Source organism: Lotus japonicus, chromosome 4 (assembly GCF_012489685.1).
Source record: "Lotus japonicus ecotype B-129 chromosome 4, LjGifu_v1.2".
In the NCBI taxonomy this organism is placed as follows: domain Eukaryota; kingdom Viridiplantae; phylum Streptophyta; class Magnoliopsida; order Fabales; family Fabaceae; genus Lotus; species Lotus japonicus.
Window position 1 is genome coordinate 7,326,740 of NC_080044.1, and position 25,175 is coordinate 7,351,914.

The 25,175-nt window shown below is 37.1% G+C and overlaps 2 protein-coding genes across 2 annotated transcripts; both read right to left on the reverse strand.

The window, feature by feature from the left end:
- Window positions 1-4,205: 4,205 nt before the first annotated feature.
- Window positions 4,206-4,661, reverse strand: LOC130712203 (uncharacterized). The gene has a single exon (XM_057562041.1). The coding sequence runs from the start codon at window positions 4,659-4,661 to the stop codon at window positions 4,206-4,208; it is 456 nt and encodes a 151-aa protein (XP_057418024.1).
- A 73-nt stretch (window positions 4,662-4,734) lies between these two features.
- On the reverse strand, window positions 4,735-24,818 carry LOC130712204 (uncharacterized). The gene is made up of 12 exons (XM_057562042.1): window positions 24,794-24,818; window positions 24,401-24,487; window positions 23,384-23,491; window positions 23,239-23,296; window positions 22,858-23,145; window positions 21,851-22,779; window positions 20,544-21,761; window positions 18,990-20,415; window positions 18,522-18,575; window positions 16,440-16,839; window positions 5,066-5,399; window positions 4,735-4,916 (listed from the first exon to the last, which is right to left on the reverse strand). Exons 1-12 carry the CDS (start codon window positions 24,816-24,818, stop codon window positions 4,735-4,737), a joined length of 5,109 nt encoding a protein of 1,702 aa, XP_057418025.1.
- Window positions 24,819-25,175: the final 357 nt, after the last annotated feature.

The window sequence follows — 25,175 nt, forward strand, 5'->3', positions numbered from 1 at the left end:
GACCAGGGTTAAGGCTATCGCAGTTTTGGTTTTGTGTTGGGTCTTGCTGACGCGCTGGTGTGCTTGTTACATTTGTCTCTCTCTGCTTCTTTGTTGGTCTGTAACTACTCCTTGTGTAGGCTCTGTTGTATATTGTGTGTGGCCCAGGTGTTGTTGTGTTTGTTGGGTTATTCAAGCCTTGAGATGGTTTTCCTTCATTTGTACCCCTGTGTTTGACTTTCTTCTGTTCAGTTTTAATAACCTTGATTTTTTCTGATTTCATTGTAATTGGGATTGAAGTACCCGTTGTACTTTCTTTCAATGCATTTGTTTCTTTGCTGATAAAAAAAATTAGAAAAACCTTGACGTAAGAAAAAGGGCTAAGTGAAACATTTTGGAAATTCTGAACAAGATAAAATGCTAAGAATATCGTAAGGATTTCATTTCTATAAGGCTTAATTGCACATTTGCTCCCTCATCTTTCAACGTTGTGCGAAGTCTCTCCCCCATGTTTAAAATGAGCAGATTCCTTCCCTCATGTATTAATTTGTGAAAATATACCCCTTCCGTTAGTTAGTCGTTTGAAAGCTAACGGAGGTTGCTATTTTCACCCCCTTTTTATTATCTGCACCACCTACACTTCTAGAAAAAAAAATTAATAAAGAACTCAAAAAATCTATCATCTTCATCTCTTCCCTCATGATCTTCATCTTCTTCATGGTATACAAAAAAAAAACCAAGAAAAAAACCCAGCATTTTTTTTTACCTCAAATTTAATCTCATACACACTTACCCACATACATATTGACAAAAATATGCCTAGCAACTTAAAATTCAAACGCACTGAATGAGCACACTCACTGATTTTTCTTAATAAGCCAAGCTAACATTACTCATTACCCATATTACAAAAGAAAGAGTACAAAAACCAGTTAAAAAACACTACACACACTACTAGCCTGAAGCAGCAAACATAAACCAGAAGAAAAGAACACAAGAAAAAGGAAACATCACCCAGCAACCCGATAGTAGCACCCCAACACAAACCCGTCACCGCACACCCACAACCTCGATCTGCACTAGCCCACGCATCCAGATACTAATTAAACTCACCTAAAACTTCAACACACACACATGTGAAATGTTGTGAGAGATCTTAGTGGCTGGTGAGATCTTTTTCCTCTCCTTGCTTCCCTTTTCTTGCTTCATGGATGAAGATGAAAATCTGAGCAACATGATGGCTTGTCAGATCTGGAATTTGGGATTGTGGGTTAGGGTTTTTTTTTTTAATTTGGGGTTTTTTAACAGTGGTGTGTTGCGGCAAAACGCAGTGGTAGCAGATGAGGAGGAGGTCCACGACGGAGGTTGAGCAGAGGTCTCGCCCCTGGTTGCAGAGCTTTCACCATCTTCATTCATCCTCTTCTTCAATCTGCACTTCTCTCTCTTTCGATCCAGAAGATCCTGGAACCCACGTGTTTGTGTGAAAAAATGCTGGGGTTTGTGTGGAAAAAAAGAAGAGCTTGGGTTTGTGTGAAATAAAGCTCCATGAGATTTTGATGGAAAAGTGGGGTTTTACTTTTAAGTTTTATTTTTCTGGGTTTTTTATTTTTATTTTTTACATGAAGAAGAAGATGAAGATCATGGGGAGGAGATGAAGATGAATATAGTTTTTTTAATTTGTAAAAATTTTGTTTTTTTGTTTTTAACTTTATTTATTTATTTTTTCCTTTATTTTTTTTTTCTAATTGAAGGGTGTGGTTAGTAAAATGAAGAGGTGAAAATAACAATTCCGTTAGAAATTAGATGGAAAGTTAACGGCAACACAAATTGAAACATAAGAGAGGGAATCTGCTCAATTTAAACATGGAGAGAGATTTCGCACAACGGTGAAAGATGAGGAAGCAAATGTGCAATTAAGCCTTTCTATAATAAAAATACTTGCAAGTCCGCAAAGTATTATTGACTTGTAAACAATATGAATCTCCAGTACCGTGCTTGAATTTTTTGGGCTGGTCGGGTAAGATACTTAGAGCAACTCCAACGCAGGTTGCTTAACCTGGTTGGAGAAAATAAGATGCGTTGCTTATTTTTTCGAAGCGTTGGAGCTGACTGAGCTGGCGTTGCTTAGCCCTCAAAGTTAAGCAACGTTGCTTAATCCTTCCTTCTTCCTTTTTATTATAAATATCATATTTTCTCTTTCATTCAACAACTGATTGTAGTTAAAAAAAAAAAAAAAAGAGGGAATAATCACTGAGAAGAGAGAAACAGAAACGAAATTAACATCTAACTTTTTTACACTTCTGAAGTAAATCTTCAACAGAAAAATTTTAAAAACCCAAAAAAATTGAAAGATGAAATTACACATTTGGAAGTTGGAACCTCTGATCGGTCTTCTGAATCTCTGATATGAGTGAAGGAAGACATGGCGGCACTGCACAGAGGTCATTGAAGCTGTGCATGTCACCAATTTGGCCCTGAAACCTCCAACGGCAGAGGAAACATCTGATTTTGGACCATTGAAGTTGTGCATGTCACCGATTTGGCCATTAAAGTTGTGCATGACACCAAATTCGTGTTCTGATGTGTGTTCCAAACCACCGATCTGGGTGAAACGAAGGTGAAGGAAAGAGATGTGAGTCTGAGAGACCAGGAAGTGACATGAGTATCAAAACCCCTCTGATCTGAGTGAAGAATTTGGGACTTGGGTCTGAGAAAGAGAGAACCTTTGATTGAGAGTGAGAGAGAGAAAGGCAAGGGGGCGTGAGCATGAGAAAGTTGTTGATCTGAGTGAAGAAAGGTTGAGGTTGGAGTGAAAGGAATAGAGGAGCGTGAATGAGAGAGACAGAAACGGCTGAGTGAATGAATGAATGGTGAGGATTAGTAGTTATTTGGTTTTAGGTTTAATTTGGGATAAAGGAATGGACTTTTATTGGGTGAAACGGCTAAATGGGCTATTTTTGGTTAATGGCTAAATGGATTTTGGCCCAGATTAAAAATAAATCAGATCAATTGATATATTAAATTTGTTATATTTGACAAAATTTGTTTTACGGTTGTCATCGAAAATTTGAGCATGATTAATTTTTTTTTAAAGAAACATGATTTAATATAAGGTTAACTGAAAAATCAGATAATATAATCAATTATATTGTTATAAATATTTAAATTTAAATCATGCTTAGGTAGACTTAAAAATATAAATATATGAGATATAGTAGGGCCCAACTAAAAGTAAAATAAGCAACCATGCATTGGAGTGAATTTTGCATGGGTTTCTTATGAGTTGGTTAAATCCTATGTGGCAATCTGGGCCCACCAGAATAGCATTTAAGCAACCCAACTAGCAACCATGCATTGGAGATGCTCTTATAGCAGCCAAGTTAGCCCTTTTAGTCCTTTACAACTAAAGCATTGATGAACAGTGCTAGAGATTTGAAAATCTCATCATGAGTTACTTTACTACTTATGGTAATAACTAGGTTTATTTTAATAGCATGTGTAACTAAATTAGGCTTTTAAAAGCTTTATTAAATGAAACAAGTGTTGAGAAATAATTCATTTCAATAATGGACAAAGTACAATGGCAACAACATGAAAAACGACCTACGTCAGAATCATAACAATTCTATCAAGAAAAATAACGAAAAACAAGCTGCAAAAACGCTAATTCGTACGCAACATATTATGACACTTCATAAAACACAACGCGCTTAATAGGGAGAGGTTAATATCAACCAATTTTCAACAACTTTAGTTTAGATGTGCACGCGCAATAAAAAAGAGGTACCGACATTATCACAATCCACAAAGTCAATAGGGATCGATTTCTAAACCATCCAATAATATTTCACACAAGAAAATTTTCTATGTTATCCTCATGAGCAAGGCACCGCCTAAAGAAAATGAACAACCTTCAATACTTTTTTCTATTTTAATATTTTTGCTATGCCGTCTGATTAAATATGGTGCCCCGCGTATGGGTAGCATTTTTCACATGAGAAGAAAAGAATAAAGAAAGAGCAAATGATTTTTTTTTATTCCATCGGAAAACTAACAACAAAGAAACAACTACAACGAGCTCAAGCGATCCCTCAATATTAGGGTCTCTAAGTCCCAAGGGGAGCCTCCATCACGCACCAAGGATTCAAAGGAGAAGACGCTCCTCTCTTCGCCAACCAATCCGCCGGTTCATTACATTCTCTAGGAATATTATCCAAAATGACCCTTCAACTCCTTTGCAAGAGCTGTTGAATGGTCCTCAAAGTTGGCATAAATTGACAGCGATCCCCATCCTGCAAAGCCAGAAGAAGGTCTCTGCAATCCACGCTACAAATAACATCTCTGTAGCCTTTTTCCCACGCCACTTGCAGCCCATGTTCTAGAGCAAAAGCCTCAGGCTGCAGTGTGTTTCCACCGCTTTGGTACCCATGAAATCGAAGCAACCACTGGCCCTGTGAATCGCGAAAGATGCCACCCCATCCCATACATTCTGTTTCACTTTTGAAGCTGCCGTCGACACAAAGGCTCACACACCCCTCTGGCGGCGGTTTCCAACTCTTGAGCATCCGTTGATCATCTTCTATCCCGTCACCACCCTCCATGAATTTGACCATGTCATCATGTTCGTGACAGATGCGACGCCAGGCCTCATTAGCCGACCTGGGAGACTTCTCAAAAACCATATTGCACCTCCACTTCCATATGCCCCATAAGCACCCCAGAAATTGGATCCCATACTTGCCTTATGCATGCTGACTAACCCAATCTCCACAATCGTTCACCAAGAAACCTTGCCAAGACAGTGCTCCACGTCTCAGCTAAATCTCCCGTGAATGAGGACAATCCCTTAAACAATGAAGGACATCCTCTTCCACCGCCGAGCACCGGGCATAGTTTGCGTTCTCTGCCATATTGCATCGATAATGGTACGCATTTGTCTGGATAGAATTATGGAGTATTAACCAGACAAACATACGCACCCGCTCCGGAACCTTCAAACGCCATACCCACTTCCAATTGCCCTACACAGCCAGCGGATATTGCCGTCGATGGAGCCAAGCGTATGCCTCCTTGACCGTGTAGCAACCTGTACTGCTTCCGTCCCATATCCAAACATCACGCTGATTGGGCTTTATGTGAGGTTCAATGAGTTGGAGACGCTGCTGATATTCATCTGGGATAGTTGTGTAGACGTTGCCCAGGTTCCAGCTCCCATTTGAAATAACATCTCTCAAGGATAACTCAAGGTCATGAATGTCCACGTACAACACCTTTATTGCTAGCGCTCCATCACCACACCAGTCACCAAAACACAAAGACGTGTCTCCGGTTCCCAACCTGAACTTGAAACCCTCCCTCAAGCGGTCACGGGCCTTGAAAATTCCCCGCCACACTGGCGAGTCAGTCCCCTTAGGTTTCACCTGCAAACAGAAGAGTTACAAGTGTATTTATGTTTCATTGTCTCCACCCACAATTTTTGTGGTTTATGTAAAATACTCCAAATAGCTTTGCCCAGAAGTGTCGTATTCGCCAAACTGGAATCTCTCACCGCCAAGCCACCTTGCTCCTTTGTTTCAACAATTTTGTCCCAGCCAACAAGATGCCATCCTCTCGAGACCCCGTTACTAGCCCAAATGAAGGATCTCAGCATTTTATCAATGCGATTTGTCACGCTCCGAGGGAGGTTAAACACTTGCATAGGATATGTCAGGATGGATAGGGGTGGGAATAGGCCAGGCCGTTCGTAGGGGCCTATGGCCTAGCCTACCACAGGCACAGGCCAGGCCAAATTGGTAAATAGGCAAGGTTTAGGCTTTTTGAAAAGTCTATTCAGTTAAAAAGGCCAGGCTCAGGCCATTCAACAAGCCTTGTAAGCCTTACAGGCTAGCCTATTTAAGTAAATATGATTAGTATTTTTTTGGTAAATTGTAAATATGATAAGTATAAATATATTTTACCCTTGATGATGTCTATATATTAGAAATTTATAATAATATCTTGATATTATATACTTATTGAGATTTTTATATATTTAAGCAAATTGACTTATATAACGATTCAAAGTTATAAGTCTATTTAACAATAAATATATAACGTATTTAAATATCTTAATATGACGTGTGATTTTAAATTGGCTCTCCAACTCTAAGAAACCAACATAATCTCGCTTAGTTTCATCACTACCTATTAGCTAATAATATTTTAAGTCTGATTGTTGAAAAGATTATTTTAGTATAATTTAGCCTGTTAGCTCATAAGTTTGATAGCTTCTTTACAGATAAATTTGTTAACAAACGTAAAACTCTTGTTGTGAAACATGCCTTTAAACAGGCTACCAGGCCAAGCCAGACTTTCGGAAGGCCCAGGCCAGGCTCGAAAAAAAGCCTTTGATAGGCCATAGGCCAGGCTCAGGCCTTAAGATTTTTAAACAGGTTAGGCCTATTTAAGCAAATCCTATCTAGGCCCAGCCTATTCCCACCCCTAAGGATGGAGGCAATCACAGATATTGCTAAGCATACTCGTCCTGCTAATTCAACATATTCCTTCTCCAAGTGCCAAGCTTCCGCTGAATATTCTCAATAAGAAAATCAAAATTCTGTCTAGTCATACGCCCCCCTTTAAGTGGGAAGCCCAAGTATTTACCCAAGTCTCTCACGAAAGGGATGGGAGCGATGCTTGAAATCTCCGCCCGAATCTCCGCGCTAACTCCCTTTGAGGTGATGGCCTTAGATTTTTGGAGGTTAATCTTGAGACTGGAGCTATCACAAAAAGACTTCATAAGGGCAGCAAGAAGATGAACCTGGTTTGTATTTGCCTGGCAACACAAAAGCACGTCATCAGCAAAAAAATAAATGGGATATTGGTGGCCCTCCCGCGAAATCCGAACTGGCTTCCAAGCTCCATCATCTACACTACACTGTATAGAAACAGAAAAACGCTTCATGCAAAGCACAAACATATATGGTGATAAGGGATCTCATTGCCTGAGCCCTCTCCCCGGCTTGAACTTAGGAAGCCTAGACCCATTCCAGAGGATAGAGATTTGGGCGGAGGTGACACAACTCATAATAAGATGAATAGTTCTTTATGGGAAACCATAAAACATTAGAGTTTCCTCAAGAAAGGCCCACGAGACGCTATCATATGCTTTCTCCAGGTCAATTTTAAAGGCTAGAGTACCTTTTTTTTGCCTTCGAATGGTGCATATGGTGTATGATTTCTTGCGCCAGGAAGGCATTATCTGTAGTACCACGGCCTGGGATGAAGTTATTCTGCAATGGCCCAATCAGGTTGTTAAAGTAACTTGTTTGTATTTGCTTTGACATTAAAAAAAAAACTACTGTGATTACAGATAGTGTAAATTTTTGTTAGGAGACTCATTCTTTTGATTTAAAGTTTAAACCATAAAAAACATTCATTTAAAATAAAATATACTATAATGTTATACATTTCTTTTGGAAAGTGTAAGTTTTGAAATAAGAGGTGACATAAATATAATTTACTCATCTCTCAGGGAGAGAACTGTAAGTTTAAAAATCAAAGGAAAGATATGAGTGTAATTTAAAAGATCGTTTGAGAAAATAGGTTTTGTTTTTCATTTTTCATTTTTCATTTGAAAATAATTTTCATATTCAAATTTTTAAAAAATTAGAAAACATGTGTTTTGACTTTTAAAATGTTTTCCATAAAAATATAAATATATTTTAAATAATTGAAATCAATTTTAAATTGATTTAATCACCACCGCCACCATCATCATTCTCTACTATTACTATTGCTACCACCACCCTAAAACACTACCATTTCTACCACCGCCACTACCATTGTCACTGTCGCAACTACCACACCACCAACACTGTTGCAACTTCGTTGCCACCTACACCGCCACCACCACCACTATCGCATTTCCATCTCAGTGCTTTCACTCGTTTTTCATTTTCATCAAAAATGAAAACTGTTTGTTTTGTATTTTGTTTTAATCATATTTTAGAAAATATCTTTAAAGAACACATTACCAAAATATTAACCTAACATCTTTTCATCTTCTCTTGCTGCAGTTTTCTTCTCCTCTTGTGACCATCCTTTACTGAAACTAGGGAATAGAACTCAGAAACATGAGAACTAAGGAATGGAGAAGAAAGTTAGGGTTGGGAAATAGATAACCTAAAATTGACATGTAAGGGGGAAAGGCTCCTACTTTCCTTGATCTAAGTTCGAGGGAGTGGAAATTGTTTAGAAAGTATATTCCTTTTCCATAATAGGGCTCGTCGGAGTGGTCGCCAGAAATCATCTCCAACAACGGTTCACGACGGCAGTTTGGTCGGAGCAGAGCTGAGCAACGAATCTTCTCCTCATGACGAGGATCTTCAAGGTGGTGTTTTCTTTCCCAAAAACCCTCGGGTTTGAGCGGAAAATACAGTTATAGGCGGTGGTAGCTCACTAGAAAACCTTCAATTCGCAGTGGAGCCTCGTTCTAAGGCTTCCTAGGAGCTTCCCCTTCGCCCACCTTCACCTTCATGGAGTTTCCGGTCTTTGATTTGGTAGCTAAAGTGTTTGAGAAACAACTTTCCAATTTCTTGAGAGCAAAGGAGGTTGAGCCTCTGCTCAATTTTTCTGGCGCGGATACGTTAACGTTCCTAGAGTTGACGTTTCAGTTCAAAGGCAGCGCAAGAATGACGTTGCCTCTATGGAATTATTTATCCTTGATCAAAGGATTTTATCTTCGTGCTTTAAGGTTTCTAAGCACTCCTTCTTCGTCTAGGAGGAAGTAGTTTGGGGTCGGGTGTAGTGCGAACCAAGGTAGTGGTTATTGGTGGAGATCTCGCCGGAACCGGAGGGAGATGAAGGAGCTCGCAGTAGTGGCAATATCCTCGTGCTTCTATGGCGGTGGTTCGGCCATGGAGCTCATGGTCTAGGCAATTGGGAGAGGATGAACATAAGCATGGGGTGGTTCTGTGAATGGTGGTTTTTATGAGAGAGGAAGAAGAAGAAGAAAACATGAAGAGAGAAATGGATGGTTTCTGAAACTAACAAGAAGATGAGATGAATTCAAATATTTTAATGAAATTAGGTTTCTGAAATTTTAATGAAATCAAATTGATTTGTTGTTAATCAAGTTTTTTTTATAAGCCAAAAATATATTGAAAGGAAGTACAAGAGGTACTTCAACCCAATACACAAGAGTCACAAATTAAAGAAAACAAGAAACAAAAAACGAGATAAAAACATGAGGATGAACAAGTAGAATTGTCATATGTCTTCTCCCTCCTCTTGCTGTTAATTAAGTATAAATTAGATTTAGTCAATGGAAAGTGGGGAAGAATATGAAGATGAACCATAAGAAGATAAAGATGAATGAGTATAAAATGAGGAGATATAATAAATTTTAGTTTTATTTTTAAATAATAAAAGAAGAGATATTACATGTTTACCCTTTTATCTCTAATTAATCAAAGTTGTCCATCTAAAGAATATTCTTAAATTCAAAGATCCAACGGGTTTGAAATGACTGACCTGTAAATTACATGTTGACACTTATAGCCGTCTAGAATTGTCCCGTGTACTAATGACTGAGTAAAAAATATTAAAAAATGCCTTATAACATTAAAGACATGCCTTAAACACCTTATTTTTCTCTTTATATTTCATTTCTTATCACATCACAATATATATATATATATATATATATATCACATATATTATTTATTTTCTTTCTTTTAGTATCTTAGTCCTTAATGACCTACAAAACATTTTCCAACAATGAAAGCAACTTCTGCGAATAAAACCTTTGAGCTGCTTCAATCACTCCTACATCTCTCTCTGTATATTCACTAGGTAGTAACCCGTGCTATGCACGGTGCCATTTTTTTTCCAAAATATTTTATTATAACATAATATGATGTGATTCAAATGTCTTAATCCAATTAAAATATAATAAATTAAATTGTACCTCACATCTTATTTTTTCCTATTTTTTTTTTCTAATTTAATTTAATTATAATTTCATACGAAAATATAAAGAAAAACAAATAACAATGTATCAAAACAATATCTATAAAATACCATGTTATATTATTTTTTTTCCAAATATTTTACAATGAGATATTAAGTTAACAATAAAATAAAACTAAGTGTCCATATTTTGAATTTTGGTTTTTCATAAATATAAATAGAATACTCATCCTACCAGAATTTAATATATAACAATCATACCAAATAAATTATGAGATTAATTTCTATGCACCAACGGTGTAAATAAGTTTTACACCACCATTCGTATTTGTGCTTAATTAAAAGAAACTTGTCACATCCACCAAAAACAATCTTCCACTTGTCAATACTTGTTTTCTGTTATTCAATTTCAACCCTTCTAATTCACTTTAACACAAATTTCCTATAGAAAGACTTATATCATATACTCTATTTTCATTGAATTTCGGTTCTTTTAATTTTTAAAAACCTACCTTGACAACAAATTAACCAGTACCATACATTATACCATGTGTAATCCCACTTACATTACTTTTACAATTTTCATTTCCAATTTTTAACCATTTATAGAACTAAAGCAATATTGAAATAAAATCTCACAAATCAATCTGCATATCTTAATTGCCTAACTTCAGTTGGACTGTTTTACCATGTCAAAGATGGATCTCCAAAGAAGACACAATGGACAAAAGGACTCAAAGCTATTCTACAAGCCCCTCCACCTACACAGGGTAATGATCAAAGACACTTATTGAATTTATATTTTGCAATTTCACTATCTGTTATGTTGCTTTTTACTTTGCTTTCTTTTCACTTTACTACCTTTCAAACTTAGAAGAGCCTCTTGATTACCTGTTTGCCTCCCCTTCTATATTGATTTAATCCTCTTTTGAAAACAAAGAGTAAACACTTGTTCTTACCAACAGTACTTTCTGTTTGTTACCTTTCTTATATTTTATTTCATCTAAATCCTCAACTTTTCATTCTTCTACTTAAATTGCAGAATAGTCTGCTGATTCCACGGTGGTTAACCAAAATATATGGACAAGAACTGCAACACCATGCCCTATTAGAAGATCCAGCAGGAAACGTCCTGGTTATGAAAACACATAGGCATAGAAACAGATATTGGTTCGGAAAATCTATAACTATCCTCAGAACTATATATAAACTTCACACTACAGCATGGATCAAATTTTCATATATTCAAGCAGCTAAATTTGAAATTGGAGTCTATGACAGCAACAACCATGAGGTAGAATATCCTGCTAAGATCACCAACAACTTAGAAGAAACTCCCCAGCATCACAAAGGCAAGCATGCTGACAAACCAGGTGTTCCAGTGAATTACGATACAATTAGATACTGGAATGAGATGGTTGCTTCAGGTAAACATGGTCTGCTCATGTGGAAGGCAATCTTAAGTCCAGAAGAAATGAAGGGAAAATCTGAAAGGGTATTTCACTTACTACATTTCATCATTTTCTTCATACCAAATCATTGTATATCATAAATTATACAAGTTACCATTTTCAGGGGATACCATCCTGAAGGTGCGAAAAACACTAGAAAGGGGGGGGGGTTTGAATAGAGTTTTTGAATCACGGGTATACTTTTTAAGCTTTTTCAAAACTCAAAGATAAAAACTAAGTGCTAAATGATAGGAAGTAAAGCACACAAGTATTTTATCCTGGTTCACTTGAGATAAAAGCTCAAGCTAATCCAGTCCACCTGTGAAGGTGATTTCTTCCTTCTTCTGATGAAGGCAATCCACTAAAATCAATGAGTGTTACAACTGCACTTTGCAACCTGCTAAGTGACTAACAATACACTGATTTTCTCACTAGTATCCTCTTAAGAAGCTGATCTACCGATCCTCTTAAACATCTGGTCTTCAGAACTTCAGACTTGAGTTCTTCAGAACTTCTTGAGAGCTTCCATCTTCAGAGCTTCTGAAGTATTTGCCACTGTTCAGAACGAACATGGTGGCTTAAAGAGCTCTCTTTTTAGTAACCCTTGGTTCTTCTTCTTCTGAACGAATAGGCTTGGGTCAGATTCAGAACCTGTTTGTCACAACTTAAAAAGACAAACGTTAGGGTACCACAATTGTTCATCATCACAAACCTTAATTGTAATCATCAAAACATAGAGATGCAACCACTGATCAAACCTTGATCTTACAATCTCCCCCTTTTTGATGATGACAAAACAAGTATTTTGATGAACAATTTTTACACAATAAACTGAATACATAGGAAAGAAAGGATCAGAGATTAAACTTATCCTTGTGTAACGGTTTGCATTGCTCTTTCTGAATCTGGGATGACATCTGATTCTGAGCTAGGGTCTCCCCCTGAATCTATGACTTGATGAGATGATGAATAGTCTAGATTCGGAGTCTGGTTATGTGATCAGAATTTACGACGCTTGAAGAGATGTATACTCATCAGAAGTGATGGTTCAGAACTTAGCGTATATCACATAATAACATAGATTCTTGTCCATATATAATTGGAATAAGGCGTCAGAAGCAAGATTAGTTCAGTATATGAACAAAATGTATTCCTTATTTGAGACGCTTGACAATATCTATGTGCTATAAGTAATTATACTTATTCTCCTCTACTGGTTTTATATATATATAAGAAAAAAAAAATTATCAAAACCATTTTTATGTACTCCCCCTTTTTGTCATAAGCAAAAAGGGTGAAAAACAAAACCAACAATAACGATAACAAGAAGGTGATGCAAATAAGATATGTTATTATTACTGAACGGAGAAGAAGTACAAAGGATCGAGAGGAACGAAGAAGACTAATCCTAGATAAATAGGAAAGCTCGAGAATTCTTCATGGAGAGAAGTTGAAGGTGGAGGGGACGAATGTCCTGATCAATTGAGGCTAACTGAGTAGCCAGTTCTTCCTTCAAGGCAACATTCTCCTGCACAGCTGCTTGATCCGCTTCATCGTGATCTTCTTCATATTCTAGAAGCATGCAAATGCCCTGGAGCTGATCTTCAACGTCCTTCCGGCGAGTGGTCAAACGGAGGAGGTCAGTCAGAACTTCTTGAAGGTTCTGAAGACAGTGAGTTTGATGAGAAGTGAGCCAGCATTTCAGAAGAGTCTCAATCCGCTCAAGAGCGAGAGAGAAGAAGATACATTGACGCTCCATGGAAAGACTTGGTCGAATACCAAAGTCTTGAGTCCAGAAATCAAATCGACAGTAGTCATTCTTGAATTGGAAGTTATGGAAGATTTGAAGTGAACGAAGGATGAGGTGAATTGTGGTGTGATGAAGAAGAAGTATTGGAGAGATTATAAGAAGAAAAAGTAACAGAAAAACATGCATAAAACTTATCAATCATAAAAGCATGTGAGTTACTAAATGGATGGTGCATTGAATCAGAGAATGAAAAATTAACACAGTCAACATGAATTAAATTTAGTCATGACAAATAAATGCATGCATGATAGATGTGGGGGATTCAAGGCTTGGAAGATGAAGGAAGGTTGTCCATTAAATACTTCATGATTGCTTCCATTTTGCTTGAGGACTCTTGAATTCGCTTGCTTTGCTCATTCTGAACATGTCCTTGTTGCTCAACCATCTGAAATAACCTCTGCTGATCATCCTGAATCCTGTCAATCCGAGCAGCAAGAATGGCAACTTCTGGAGCTGGAGCAGAAGTAGGAACTTCTGGTGCTTGTGTAGGAGTAGCAGCTGCAGCTTCTGAAGACATGACAGTATCAACTTGAGTTGGCCCTTGCTTCTCAACTTCATGATCAACTGCATCTTCCAGAATGACTATACCATCAGAGCTTTCTTCTTCAACCTCTGCTGAAAGCATCACAGCATCTTCTGAGGTACATTCAGAGACAACACATGGTCGTTGAGCCATGGCTCTTCTCAAGGGTTCACAAACCCTGTCCAGCACTCTCTGCCTTTGCTCATAGGCCCTCTCAGATGCATCATGAACTCTTAGTCGTTTCTCCCTGCTAAGTTGCTTCTGAAGTTCATGAACTTTGCCTTCTGACCATCTCTCAAAGGCAGACCATAGACCATCAACAAGAGAGGCATCAAACTGATTATCAGTTACCTGATACAGCCATTTCAGTCTTCTGGAGGCCTCTTCAGAAAACTCCCGAATGAGTTGAGTAAGATTCTGAGGAGGAAAGGAGGTGGCCAAGGTCAGAACAAGCTGAGGAGTTCTGGCAGCATTGGAGCTTGAAGCATTTGATTCATCCAGGTGCTCTGAAGGTGTGGAATCAATCTCGTGGTCCTTCTCTACGCCTGAGTGATCTGATTCATCCATGTGCTCAGCTTCAGAGATAATATTTGGCCTTTGCCTTGAGGTGACAGTCTTCTCAGGTGAAGTGAAACTCAGATCCTGTGAGTTGACTGCTGAGTAGTTGGACAAGGACACATAGGAGGTCTCAGCAGCATCTGGAAGCTGATCTTCAAAGTTGGAAGCAATTTGTTGAAGGGGCTTCACATTGAAAGGCGGTACAAGAATCTGAACATCATCATCATCCTTTTCTTTCTCAGCATGGATCTCACCAGTCTGGGTTATGAGGAAGGTGTGTGAAGTGGATGAAGGCTTGGGGTTGAATTGTTCAACCAAGGTTCTCAAAGTGGCCTCACTTTGAGAAATACCTTGAATGAAGGAATTGAAAGGAGGTACTGGTTCAGTTGGGATGGATGTGGAAGAGGTGTAAATTGGAGTGGAAGGGATGACTGTGGTAGCTGTTTGGATGGTGAATTTAGGAGCTTGAGGTTCAGCTTGTGTTTCAGCTTGTGTTTCAGGTTGAGTGGGTGTTGTTTGGATTGAGGTAGGCATGGAGGTAGATATAGGCAGGGGTTGTTCAGGAATAACTACTAAAGCAGAATCAGAGTTAATGCTTTCAGTAATTACCTTACTTGGACTTCTGATGGATGTGGTTGTGGTAAGATTTGCAGCCCTTGCTGGATCAGAAGTTCTTTTAGATCTCCTTTCACGTTGAACTTCTGAAGCAGGTTCAGATGCTTGCTCTGCAACTGCCTCTTTCTGCTGAAGGGGACCCCTCAGAGGAAGCTTCCTTCTCTTCACTAAGGGAACAACATCAGAATCAGTGGATTCTTCAGCGTCTGAAGCTTCCCTCATAACCTGAATCACATTCTGGATGATCTCATGGTCATCCTGCTCATCTTCTTCTTCCTCAAGAGTAACTTTTCTTCTCTTAGCCACATGAATATCATCATCTTCAGTTTCCTCGCTTGAGGAATCTTCCCATGTGTCTTCAGAGCTTTCAGATTCAGACACTTGACGTGGTTGAACTAAGGTTCTCTTGGAAGGTTTTACAGTAGAGGGTTCTCTGATGATCACAGTCTTGGATGCAGCTTTCTTCTTTGCAGGTTCCTCTGTCAGAATCCCTTTGCCCTTAGGATCTGAAGGCTTGCTGCTTGTTGCCCTCCTTGATTTCCTTGTTGCCAACTTAGGAGGACTTTCAGGAAGTGTCTTGACAAACTCCTCAAGAGTGATAGGATCTCCTTGTCTTCTGAGCATCCGCACATACTCCAGAATACATGCTGGATTGTCCTTCTTGGACCAAATAGGAAAATCATCAATGGGGTAGTTTCTCTTACGAACCTCATCAGAAGTGTCTTCTCTGGGAGCAACTTGAACTTTCTCAATGATTTGCATTTTCTTCAACTTTGTGCCATTGAGAGCATCGCCAATAGACATGGCCAGATCTTCGTGAAGTCCAAGGTCTGATAGGGTCTTGACAAGCTTATTCTGGACGAAGATATCTGACAGCAGCCTTCCATACGGAATGTAAAATATGAACCTCTTGTTCTCAGAACCAGTTGTAGTCCTTGATTTCTCAACACATTCCTTCAGATAATTGAAGAGAAGGAATGGAAGACAGATAGGTTCGCCCTAGGGATGGCAGAGAAGCCCGAACCCATGGGCATCCGACCCGACCCGACTCGATTTCTTGGGTGAAAACCCGAGTTAAATGGGTTCGGGTTCGGGTTCGGGTTCGGGTTTTACCCGATCACTTTCGGGTTCGGGTTTGGGTTTGACCAAACCCGCACCCGAACCCTACCCGAACCCGGATCTGTATAAGTGAAACCTAAGTATTCTGCTTGTGCAGTACAATATATGCAGCATCTTGCATATTAATTTAACAGTAACATGGCAATTACAATGTTACATTACATAATATAGCTCTCTTCACAGTCTTTTTCAGGTCGGGTTTCCGAGTTCAACTGTTTGTTTGAGGTTGTGTGCAGGTGTGGGTACGGGTCGGGTGAACCCGAAACCCAATGGGTTCGGGTGTGGGTTTAAGTTCACCACCCATTTCGGGTTCGGGTGCGGGTGCGAGTGTGGGTTTTTGATTTCGGGTTTGGGTTTGGGTTTGGCAAAACCCGCACCCTACCCGACCCATTGCCATCCCTAGTTCGCCCTTAGAAATGTAGTACATGATTACCTTTTGAGTTGCATTAAGATAATCAGTTCCACCAGTTCTGGGGTGAATGCAGGTAAGGAATATCTTCTGCCAAATCTTCATATGAGGCTTCAAGTCCTTTATGTTGTACTTGGTTTTCTCCATTTCCCAGTGGTCATAAATCGCCTTGTTGACCACGCTCCTCATCCCAGGAACATTTGCATCAACGTTCTTAATCCTTTTTCCTTGCTGGAATTCCATACCCAGCAACTTTTCAATGGACTCTTCTGAGATTACAATCTTCTTGTCCAGCACGTGAGAAACAACGTAGTAGTCGTTGCAGACAGCGTTCTTCCAGAACTCAACAACCAATTTGTTGTAAATCGGACCATCAAGTCTATTGAAGTAGTAGCCAGACCACCCTTGTAAGTTGACCTGATCCCTGATGTCGAACCCATGTTCAGCTAGATTGTCGAAGTCAACTCTTGCTTCACAACACACATTCAGTTCTTCTACTTTCTTGGCACAAGTGACTACATTTGGTGCATTCAGAATCTTCTGTGCTTCTTCGAATCTTTGATTCTCTTGATCTTCGACAGTTTGTTTGGAAGAAGCAGAAACATTTACCTTAGGTTTCCTCGATTTGCCCATGATTCTCAGAGAATGAGGTTTAGGGTTCAGAGAGAAGGGGGAAATGTTGGAGGAAGGAGTATGAATGAATGCAATGCACACGGATAGTTTCAAAACCGTAAGTGTAAGTGAGTGGGAGATCGTGTGTGACAGTGCATATAGTGGGTTTAATGGTAACCGTTGACAGTTATAAGAAATTAAAGGCAAAATCAACGGTTATAAAATAGATAGTCTGAAAATAGCATAGTAGAGAAGAGTAGACATCATCATTATAGCAGATATACCACGCGACTCAAGGAACTATGTCACAAATGAAGTGACACGTGTATTGTTGCCTACCACAGAAGTTTAACCGGTGGGTTAAGTGCTTCTGATCGAGTAACTTCTGAAGGAGGTAACATCTGATGACTTCAGAGGTACCAGGGTCAGAAGTTCTGAAGAAAACCTTACTCTGGACAAAATTCCATGTTCAGGTTTTCAAGAATGAATAAAAACCTATCTTCTGCTAATAAGATGAAGATAACAAGATACCAAATCCAATGAGAGAAGTTTGAAGAAAAATGTTCAACAAACTTAGTGCTAAATAGTTGAATTTTAACTGGATAAACTTTTATTTTAGCGACTTTGTTTTTAACCTTATATGTCATACTTTTTGCTCCAAGACATACATATCAATGTTGGCTTTTATATATGGCTATAGTTACTATATTGCAGTTTATGATAATTGAACTTTTAGTATGAAAGTTAACTACTGACGTAGTACTGATTATATTTATGCTTAAAATGGTTTTGTGTGTAAACTTCCATTGCACAAATGGCCTATCCCTTCAACAGGTTAGACGTACCTATTTTTTTATTAAATGAAGTTGCTTCTTTAAGTTAACAACGAAACCAATGAATACATAATAAGTTCATCTTTAACATTTTACATATAATAAATTAAATAATCAGATACTTACATGTACAAATACCAAAACCCTATAAAAGAAGAAAACTACCCCACCTAATACCCCCTTGAAAATAGACTTAACAAAACATGCCTCATTAAAACCTTTCTAGGATAAAACCCCCTTGGGAAAACCTAGCAAGGAAAAAGAGTACCTATTTTGAAAAGTTAAGAAGAATTTTCAAGGGTGTTTACAAAGAAAACTAATACTCAACCCAAACCCAATTCGTAAGCCTTCCAAAATCAAGACCAAACATTCCACCAAATTCTTAATACAGAATCTGTACCTCCAGGAAATAACCAGCAGAGGTAGACTTGTGAAAAAGGAACCAGGAAGCAAAAGCCATTCTAATGGGAGCTCACGAGTTTGCATCAATCAAAAAAACCAATATCCTCCACCAAAAGAGAGTGTTGCAACACCATCACTTAGAGTACAAAAAACGGCCATCCATACTTCATTTTAGTTGAACAAATCTGTTATTTAACTGAGCAATACAAGAGCACGGCTACAAGATCCATTCAAGCAATGTACACCTAAAATCACTTACCATTTATGAGAATCCATGCCTTCCATTAAATGGTACATAGGAGACCTTCCCCATCTGGAGATTCATTTGAAAATAAACTAACTACCATAAATATTGAGTTAACATAAATCATAAAATTACTATTTATCATAGTATTTGCTTAAAAATTGTCACTATCTAAACCTACCTTTATACTAAATTTAAATAAGGGGACCAACATATATAATTAGCAATTGACTCATCTTCATACCTCAGCTTAAATTTTTGAATACTTCTTTGTAAACAACATTTTTTGTGTGCTCCAAAGGCGGAACTTCTGTCTGGTCAACATAAATTTTCAATCCATCCCTTGATTTCACACGCGACAACGCAACATATAGTTGACCATGGAAAAAAACAGGTCTCGGTAAAAAAATCCCCACTCGAGACAACGTCTACCCTTGACTCTTATTAATTGTCATTGCAAAACAAACACACACCGGAAATTGCCTACGTTGAACTTTAACATGTAGACCACTATCAGAAGGAACAATAGTCATGCGTGGGATGTATGTTTTTGTGCCAGCTTTATTTCCATTTAGCACTTTCCCATAAATCAAATTTGGTCTAAGATCCAACACAATAAGCCGAGTTCCATTGCATAACCCAGCTGAAACATCAATATTTCTCATTAACATAATGGGCGTTCCAATTTTCAAACACAACCTATGATCAGGAAGTCCAGATCCCTTAATGTCGTTCAAAAACTCAATGGTTATCCAATTTGCATCAATGGCTACATCTTCATCAACTTTGACTACACTGTCTGAACTTAAATACACTTTTTCTTTGCCGGGTACTATTGAAAGCACAAACTGGTTCACACTATCAACAATATCCAAAGTGGGAGCAAGAATAGCTTTATCAATAAAATATTCCTCATCAAAAAATTTCCTTTGAATATCAGGGTAGGTGGAATAAACTATACTTGACACAGCATCATCTTTAAAGGGAACCATCAAGTCATGTGGAATATCTAAATCACATTCACCATCATTGTAATCACCCAAATTACCATCACCAATATCAAGTATCCACTTGCTAAATTCAACCAATTTTTCACAATCATGTAAAGAATCATTCCCATGCAAACGCATATTCTCAGTAAGTTTTAAGACTTTGCAAAATTTCCATAGTCTTGATGAGTTAATAGTAGCCATTACAATTTCTTCCCTACTTGCTTTCGGGATAATAGGAAGAGTTTGTCTAAAATCTCCCCCTAAAACCACAACTTTTCCACCAAACGGCTTTCCCCCACCATAAACATCCCCAACTTCCATTATATCACGCAAGGTTCTATCAACAGCCTCAAATGCCCACCTATTAACCATAGGTGCCTCATCCCATATAATTAAACTTGTATGTTTAAGCAACTCTGCCTTGTTACTACCCAGCCTAATATTACAACATGAATCCTCATTTAACACAAGTGGGATACTAAATAACGAATGTGCAGTCCTCCCACCAGGTAACAAAAGAGATGCTATACCACTGGATGCAACATTCAACACAATCTTCCGCTCAGATCTTAATCTATAACTTAGGGTTTTCCAAAGAAAAGTTTTTCCTGTACCACCTGAACCATAGACAAAATAAAATCCTCCATCTGATTTATTAACTGCATCAATAACCTCATCATACACTTTCCTTTGACCATTATTCAACTTCATCAAATGGTCATTATGTTTAACTGACATATCATCAATGTCAAATCTTAACTCGTTAAACAACATGACATTCTCAAACTGAGGGACTTCATCTGAAATAGGATACGGAATGCCAGGAAAATCCTTTAGTGTTTTCCCATTATTAACTAACATTTTTTCAAGCTCAATCAAACAAAGCGTCTTCAAAGTCTGATCATCCAAACGCAAAGCTAGATAAAATAAAACAATTTATATAAAGTCAAAATAACAATTACTTTAACAACCACAAAGAAATGACATGTACAAAACATAAATATATACATGTATATAAACAAATACATAAATAAATAAAAAATACCTGGATTGCAAAGTAATTTCCTTCGCTTATAAAGAATTCCATCGGCTAACAACCTCCAAGTTTCCTCAAAAACTTTTCCTGGTGTGACAATTGAATTAGATAATAGCAACACCATAAACAACTTTCTAACAGACATACCACCTGACAATTCAGCACAATCAATTAATCCATCAATAAATTCTTTATCATCCTCTAATAATCCCAAGGCAGAACATGCTTCCTGAAAGCTCACTCGAACAACACCATCAACAGTTCTCAAATCGGCATAACTTGTGCATCCACATTGTAGATTTAACAATAAACGCAAATAATATACCTCCCCACACCCCAAAGGTATAAAATTCATTCTTCCAATGGAAAACCCTCTTTTGCGTGGTCGCCACTCTTTATCTTTAGGATGCCAAACAAATAACTGCGGATACTCAGCATATGTCAAATGCCTACCATGTTCATATATCATATTAGCAACCATCCACCCAGTAAACATTGTTTCAGACATCTGACCTCTTTGAACGACCCTATCAATTGGTTCTTCATTACCATATAATACAACTTGTTTGTTGGGCATATGAAAAGGTAATCGCTGAACGGGAGGCCAATGATCATGAATACGAAATGAAAATGATCTCCAAGCAGCTTCACAAGCAGACAAATAACGACAATCATAATATTGTTGGATCTCATCAACCTCCGGCACATTTTGTCCTTTATTACATTCATTTTTCATTGAAACTGTAACCCGATCAACTCCTTTGTTGATATACTTAAATAAGTATTTGATGCAATTCGATTTGTTACAATATTCAATGTTAATGTGGGCTTGGTACTTCATCAACAATTTTGCATTATAAGGAACAACATACCCATTATCTAATTGAACATCACGTCTTTCAACAAAAACACCAGTGTTCCTCCTTCGATATGTCGGATAACCATCAATGTCAAATGAGGTCTTATCCACATATTTCTTAGGAAAAAATTTGGAACACCGACCATTTACCATGCACGGAGAATTTTTCCTACTACTACCACATGGACCATGGACCATGAACATAGAAACAACTTCAAATAGTTTCGGGCTAGCAACTGGATCAGGTAACTCTGCACATATAACTGAATCAATTTTCTCTGGTGTTGTTAGCTTTGAACCAGGCGCTAACCAAATAAGTATATGGGCATGTAGAAGTCCCCTCTTTTGAAACTCAATGATATACATTCCTATAAATAAATTAATCACCCATATAATATTTTTCAATATCTACATATATATATATATATATATTATATTCAATTGAAATATTACTAACCAGCTGAGACTTTCCCAAAATATTGACCTTTCCTCAAATCTCGCATTAACTGCTTCACTTTAATATGAAAAACCCGACACGAGATATCAGGGCGATCATAGGCATTCAAGTCTTTTTCAGAAACACACCTTTGAATTTCAAGCCACTTTGGGTTGCAAGCAACAGTTATAAAAAGATCTGGATATCCAACATGTTTGCAGATTGCCATTGCATCTTGACAATTGTTAAACATATATCTTCTTCCACCAGTAAATGATGAAGGTAGAACTATCCTTGTTCCAACTGATGCTGAATCGACATCACCTTTCTCCATAGCCTCCTCCAATCCAGATAAGAAGTCTCGACGTATTGTCTTTTGATTACCCTTGATATATGATAATCTTTGAGCCTCAATCATCGAATAACAATCCACAAGAAATTGTTGGAATAATCTTCTACTACGCAATATAACTGAATCCGCTCTCATTCTTTCATGAATTCTAAAAGAAATAAATTCTCTCAAAGATACTCGTACTCTCTTTTTAAAAACACGACCATCTCCATCTTGGCGAAACAAAATATCTTCTTTATATCCATCTTCTCCATTAGGAAAAAGCAAAGGATATTGCAACGGTAAAAATGAAGTGTGTGTCTCATGAATTCTTCTAAGAGTACCATCCATTGAACTAACAACTATGTCTCGACCACAATCAGTAGAATCAAAATCACCAACAATTAAACCAGCTACCTCATCCACAGAAGGTAAATTGTACACTCTTGGGTCTTTGGGTCTAGCCCTAAACAATCTTAGAGAAATCCTTAACAATGGGTTGATAGAAATGAAATCACGTACCTTTCGAAATGATTTCACCAAGACATTACACTCATCAACCATTGCCAAAAGATCTTCAATTAAGGATTTGTTTAGCTTACAACTTCCATCCGAATTCCTAAACAATAAAACAAAAATATTAATAACATTAAAACATAATATACAACATTCATAAGAAAAAATAGCATTTACGTACCTAAAGTGTGAACTTCGATTTTGGATCTCATTCTGAGTATCATAAACATAAAGTTGGGCAAATTTAGGAGTCTCTCCCACATTTGGAAGCAAGCTACCAATACGATGATAATTTTGCCCACTAATAACAAATTGTGGTGGACCGCCTCCGTCATTTAGACCAATTTCAATTTTTCCACCAAATGAAGTAAAAGAAAAAGCACTATTATAACTTCTTATATTTGCTAAGAATTCTCGACTACGAACATCATTTCCCATTATCAAATCCCATAATAAAGTCGGTGGCTTCCTGAAGAAAGGAACTAACACTTTTCCGTTTAGACAACACAGAGAAAAAATTGTGGGAATATTATTCTTTTTCTTTCTAACTCCTTCAGCATACCAATGCAAAGCCCCACAATACTGACACTCATACTTCATGTCTCCAATATCAGAATATTCTGCATTTAAATTCAATAACACTTACATGGAAAATTTTTCACAATCAACCTTTAATTACAAATTTATATCATAAAACAATAATTTACCCTCAAACTCATCAAAATTTTTACTGCAAGGCATATCATCTCGTTCACCATCTTCACTATCTTCACTTTCATCACTTGATGAACAACCACTAAATGTTTGAACTTCATCTACAAATAGTTGCAATTAATTATTATTTCATAAATAGAAAGAATAGAACAAAAAATATAATAAACATTATTCAAAACCTCCATTAAAAAAAAAAGCAATTCTACTCTATTGATCAAAAAGTTAAGCGATATGCATAAAAATATTTACTTAAAAAAATAATTGATTTTATTTTAAGTGAATTTTTTGAATAAAATAATTTTTTATTTAAGTTTGTCAATAAGTTTTTTTTACAAAAGATGCAATTTAAAACCATTTGGAGATAAATATTTCAAATATAAATTAGGAGCAATATGGACCATTTAAATTTTTAAGAGTGTGTTTCATTATGTTCCACCATTTTCTAAAGAACAAAAATGTGATATTCCAAGAGCATTTAATTTTCTTCTCTTCTGCTCCATCATAAAAACATAACAATCACAAAACTGAACTCAAATGTGACATTCCATTCACAAATGTCTACCAAACAATACTTTAAATTAAAAATCAAAATCATGGTTGGAAAATGGAAATGAACTGTCCTAGACACCAAAAATTGGCCATAAAATTATTTAAATTATATACCCCTGGCAGCTTATCATCTCTACTAATCCAATTATCCACACCAACATCACTCGCGCCATCTTCTTGTACTGGACTTTAAAAAGTATACCTTATATTAATTTCTTCAACTTCAGATTCATATCATATCATATGACACCTAAATAACCTCCATTGTAATATTTTATAATCCACAAAATCATCCCCTTGGATTTAAACTACTAACTCAAAAACAGTCATCTTTATAATCCCACTTTTGATAATTCGTTCATTTGACAGTTAATATTACTTATCTTAAAAATTTCTAAAATCAAGTTATACATTTTTCAGTCACTCAAAATTTCACATTATAAACCATTAGAAAAAAATACCAGCATTAGTCGACACCGATGACGAGGAAATATCCATAGCATCATAAAGAGTGTCATTAGCCAAACTTGAGGTAGTCCTTGAGCACACTACCAAAAGATAAAAACTAAGGTAAAAAAAACCTTCACAACAAAATAATCACTACTAATGAACATGCTAAGTTAATTAACTCAACTGAATTTCTCTTGGCGCATATATCTTTGGCCTCTCGGAAAACATTTCTTTTTGTTACCCCTTGTTCTTTCTTCAGATAATGAGGGCACCGATCCCTGTCCAATACCTTACCAAAAAGAACACAAAGGATTAATAAGCTCAGCTCTTCTTCATATATTCATATCAAACACTTTTAATCATAATTCTTTCACACAATTGATATAGAAGGAACACATATTTACCTGTTGATTTGCTACTGGACGACATTACTCTTTTATATTTTATAGGAACACCAGCCATGACAAAGCACCACAAATCTGCCCACACTAATTACCTAAAAATTTAACAAACATGATACTAATTAAATGAATATGCCAGAAAAAAAAACCAATTGTTCCTCACTGGTTATACTTCAAGTCTTACCTATTCTTTTGGACAACAAATCTAAGGTAAGAGCTTAGAAAATAAGGGCAATAAACAAAACACAATGATCACCTAGCTTACATGCTCTTCACAAATGAAATTTTACAACCTACTTGTACTATATTTATACTGAAAATGTGTTTTTTTTGCCTCCACGGGTGTTAAAGGTATTACCTCTATAGCAAACTAAATCCAATATAC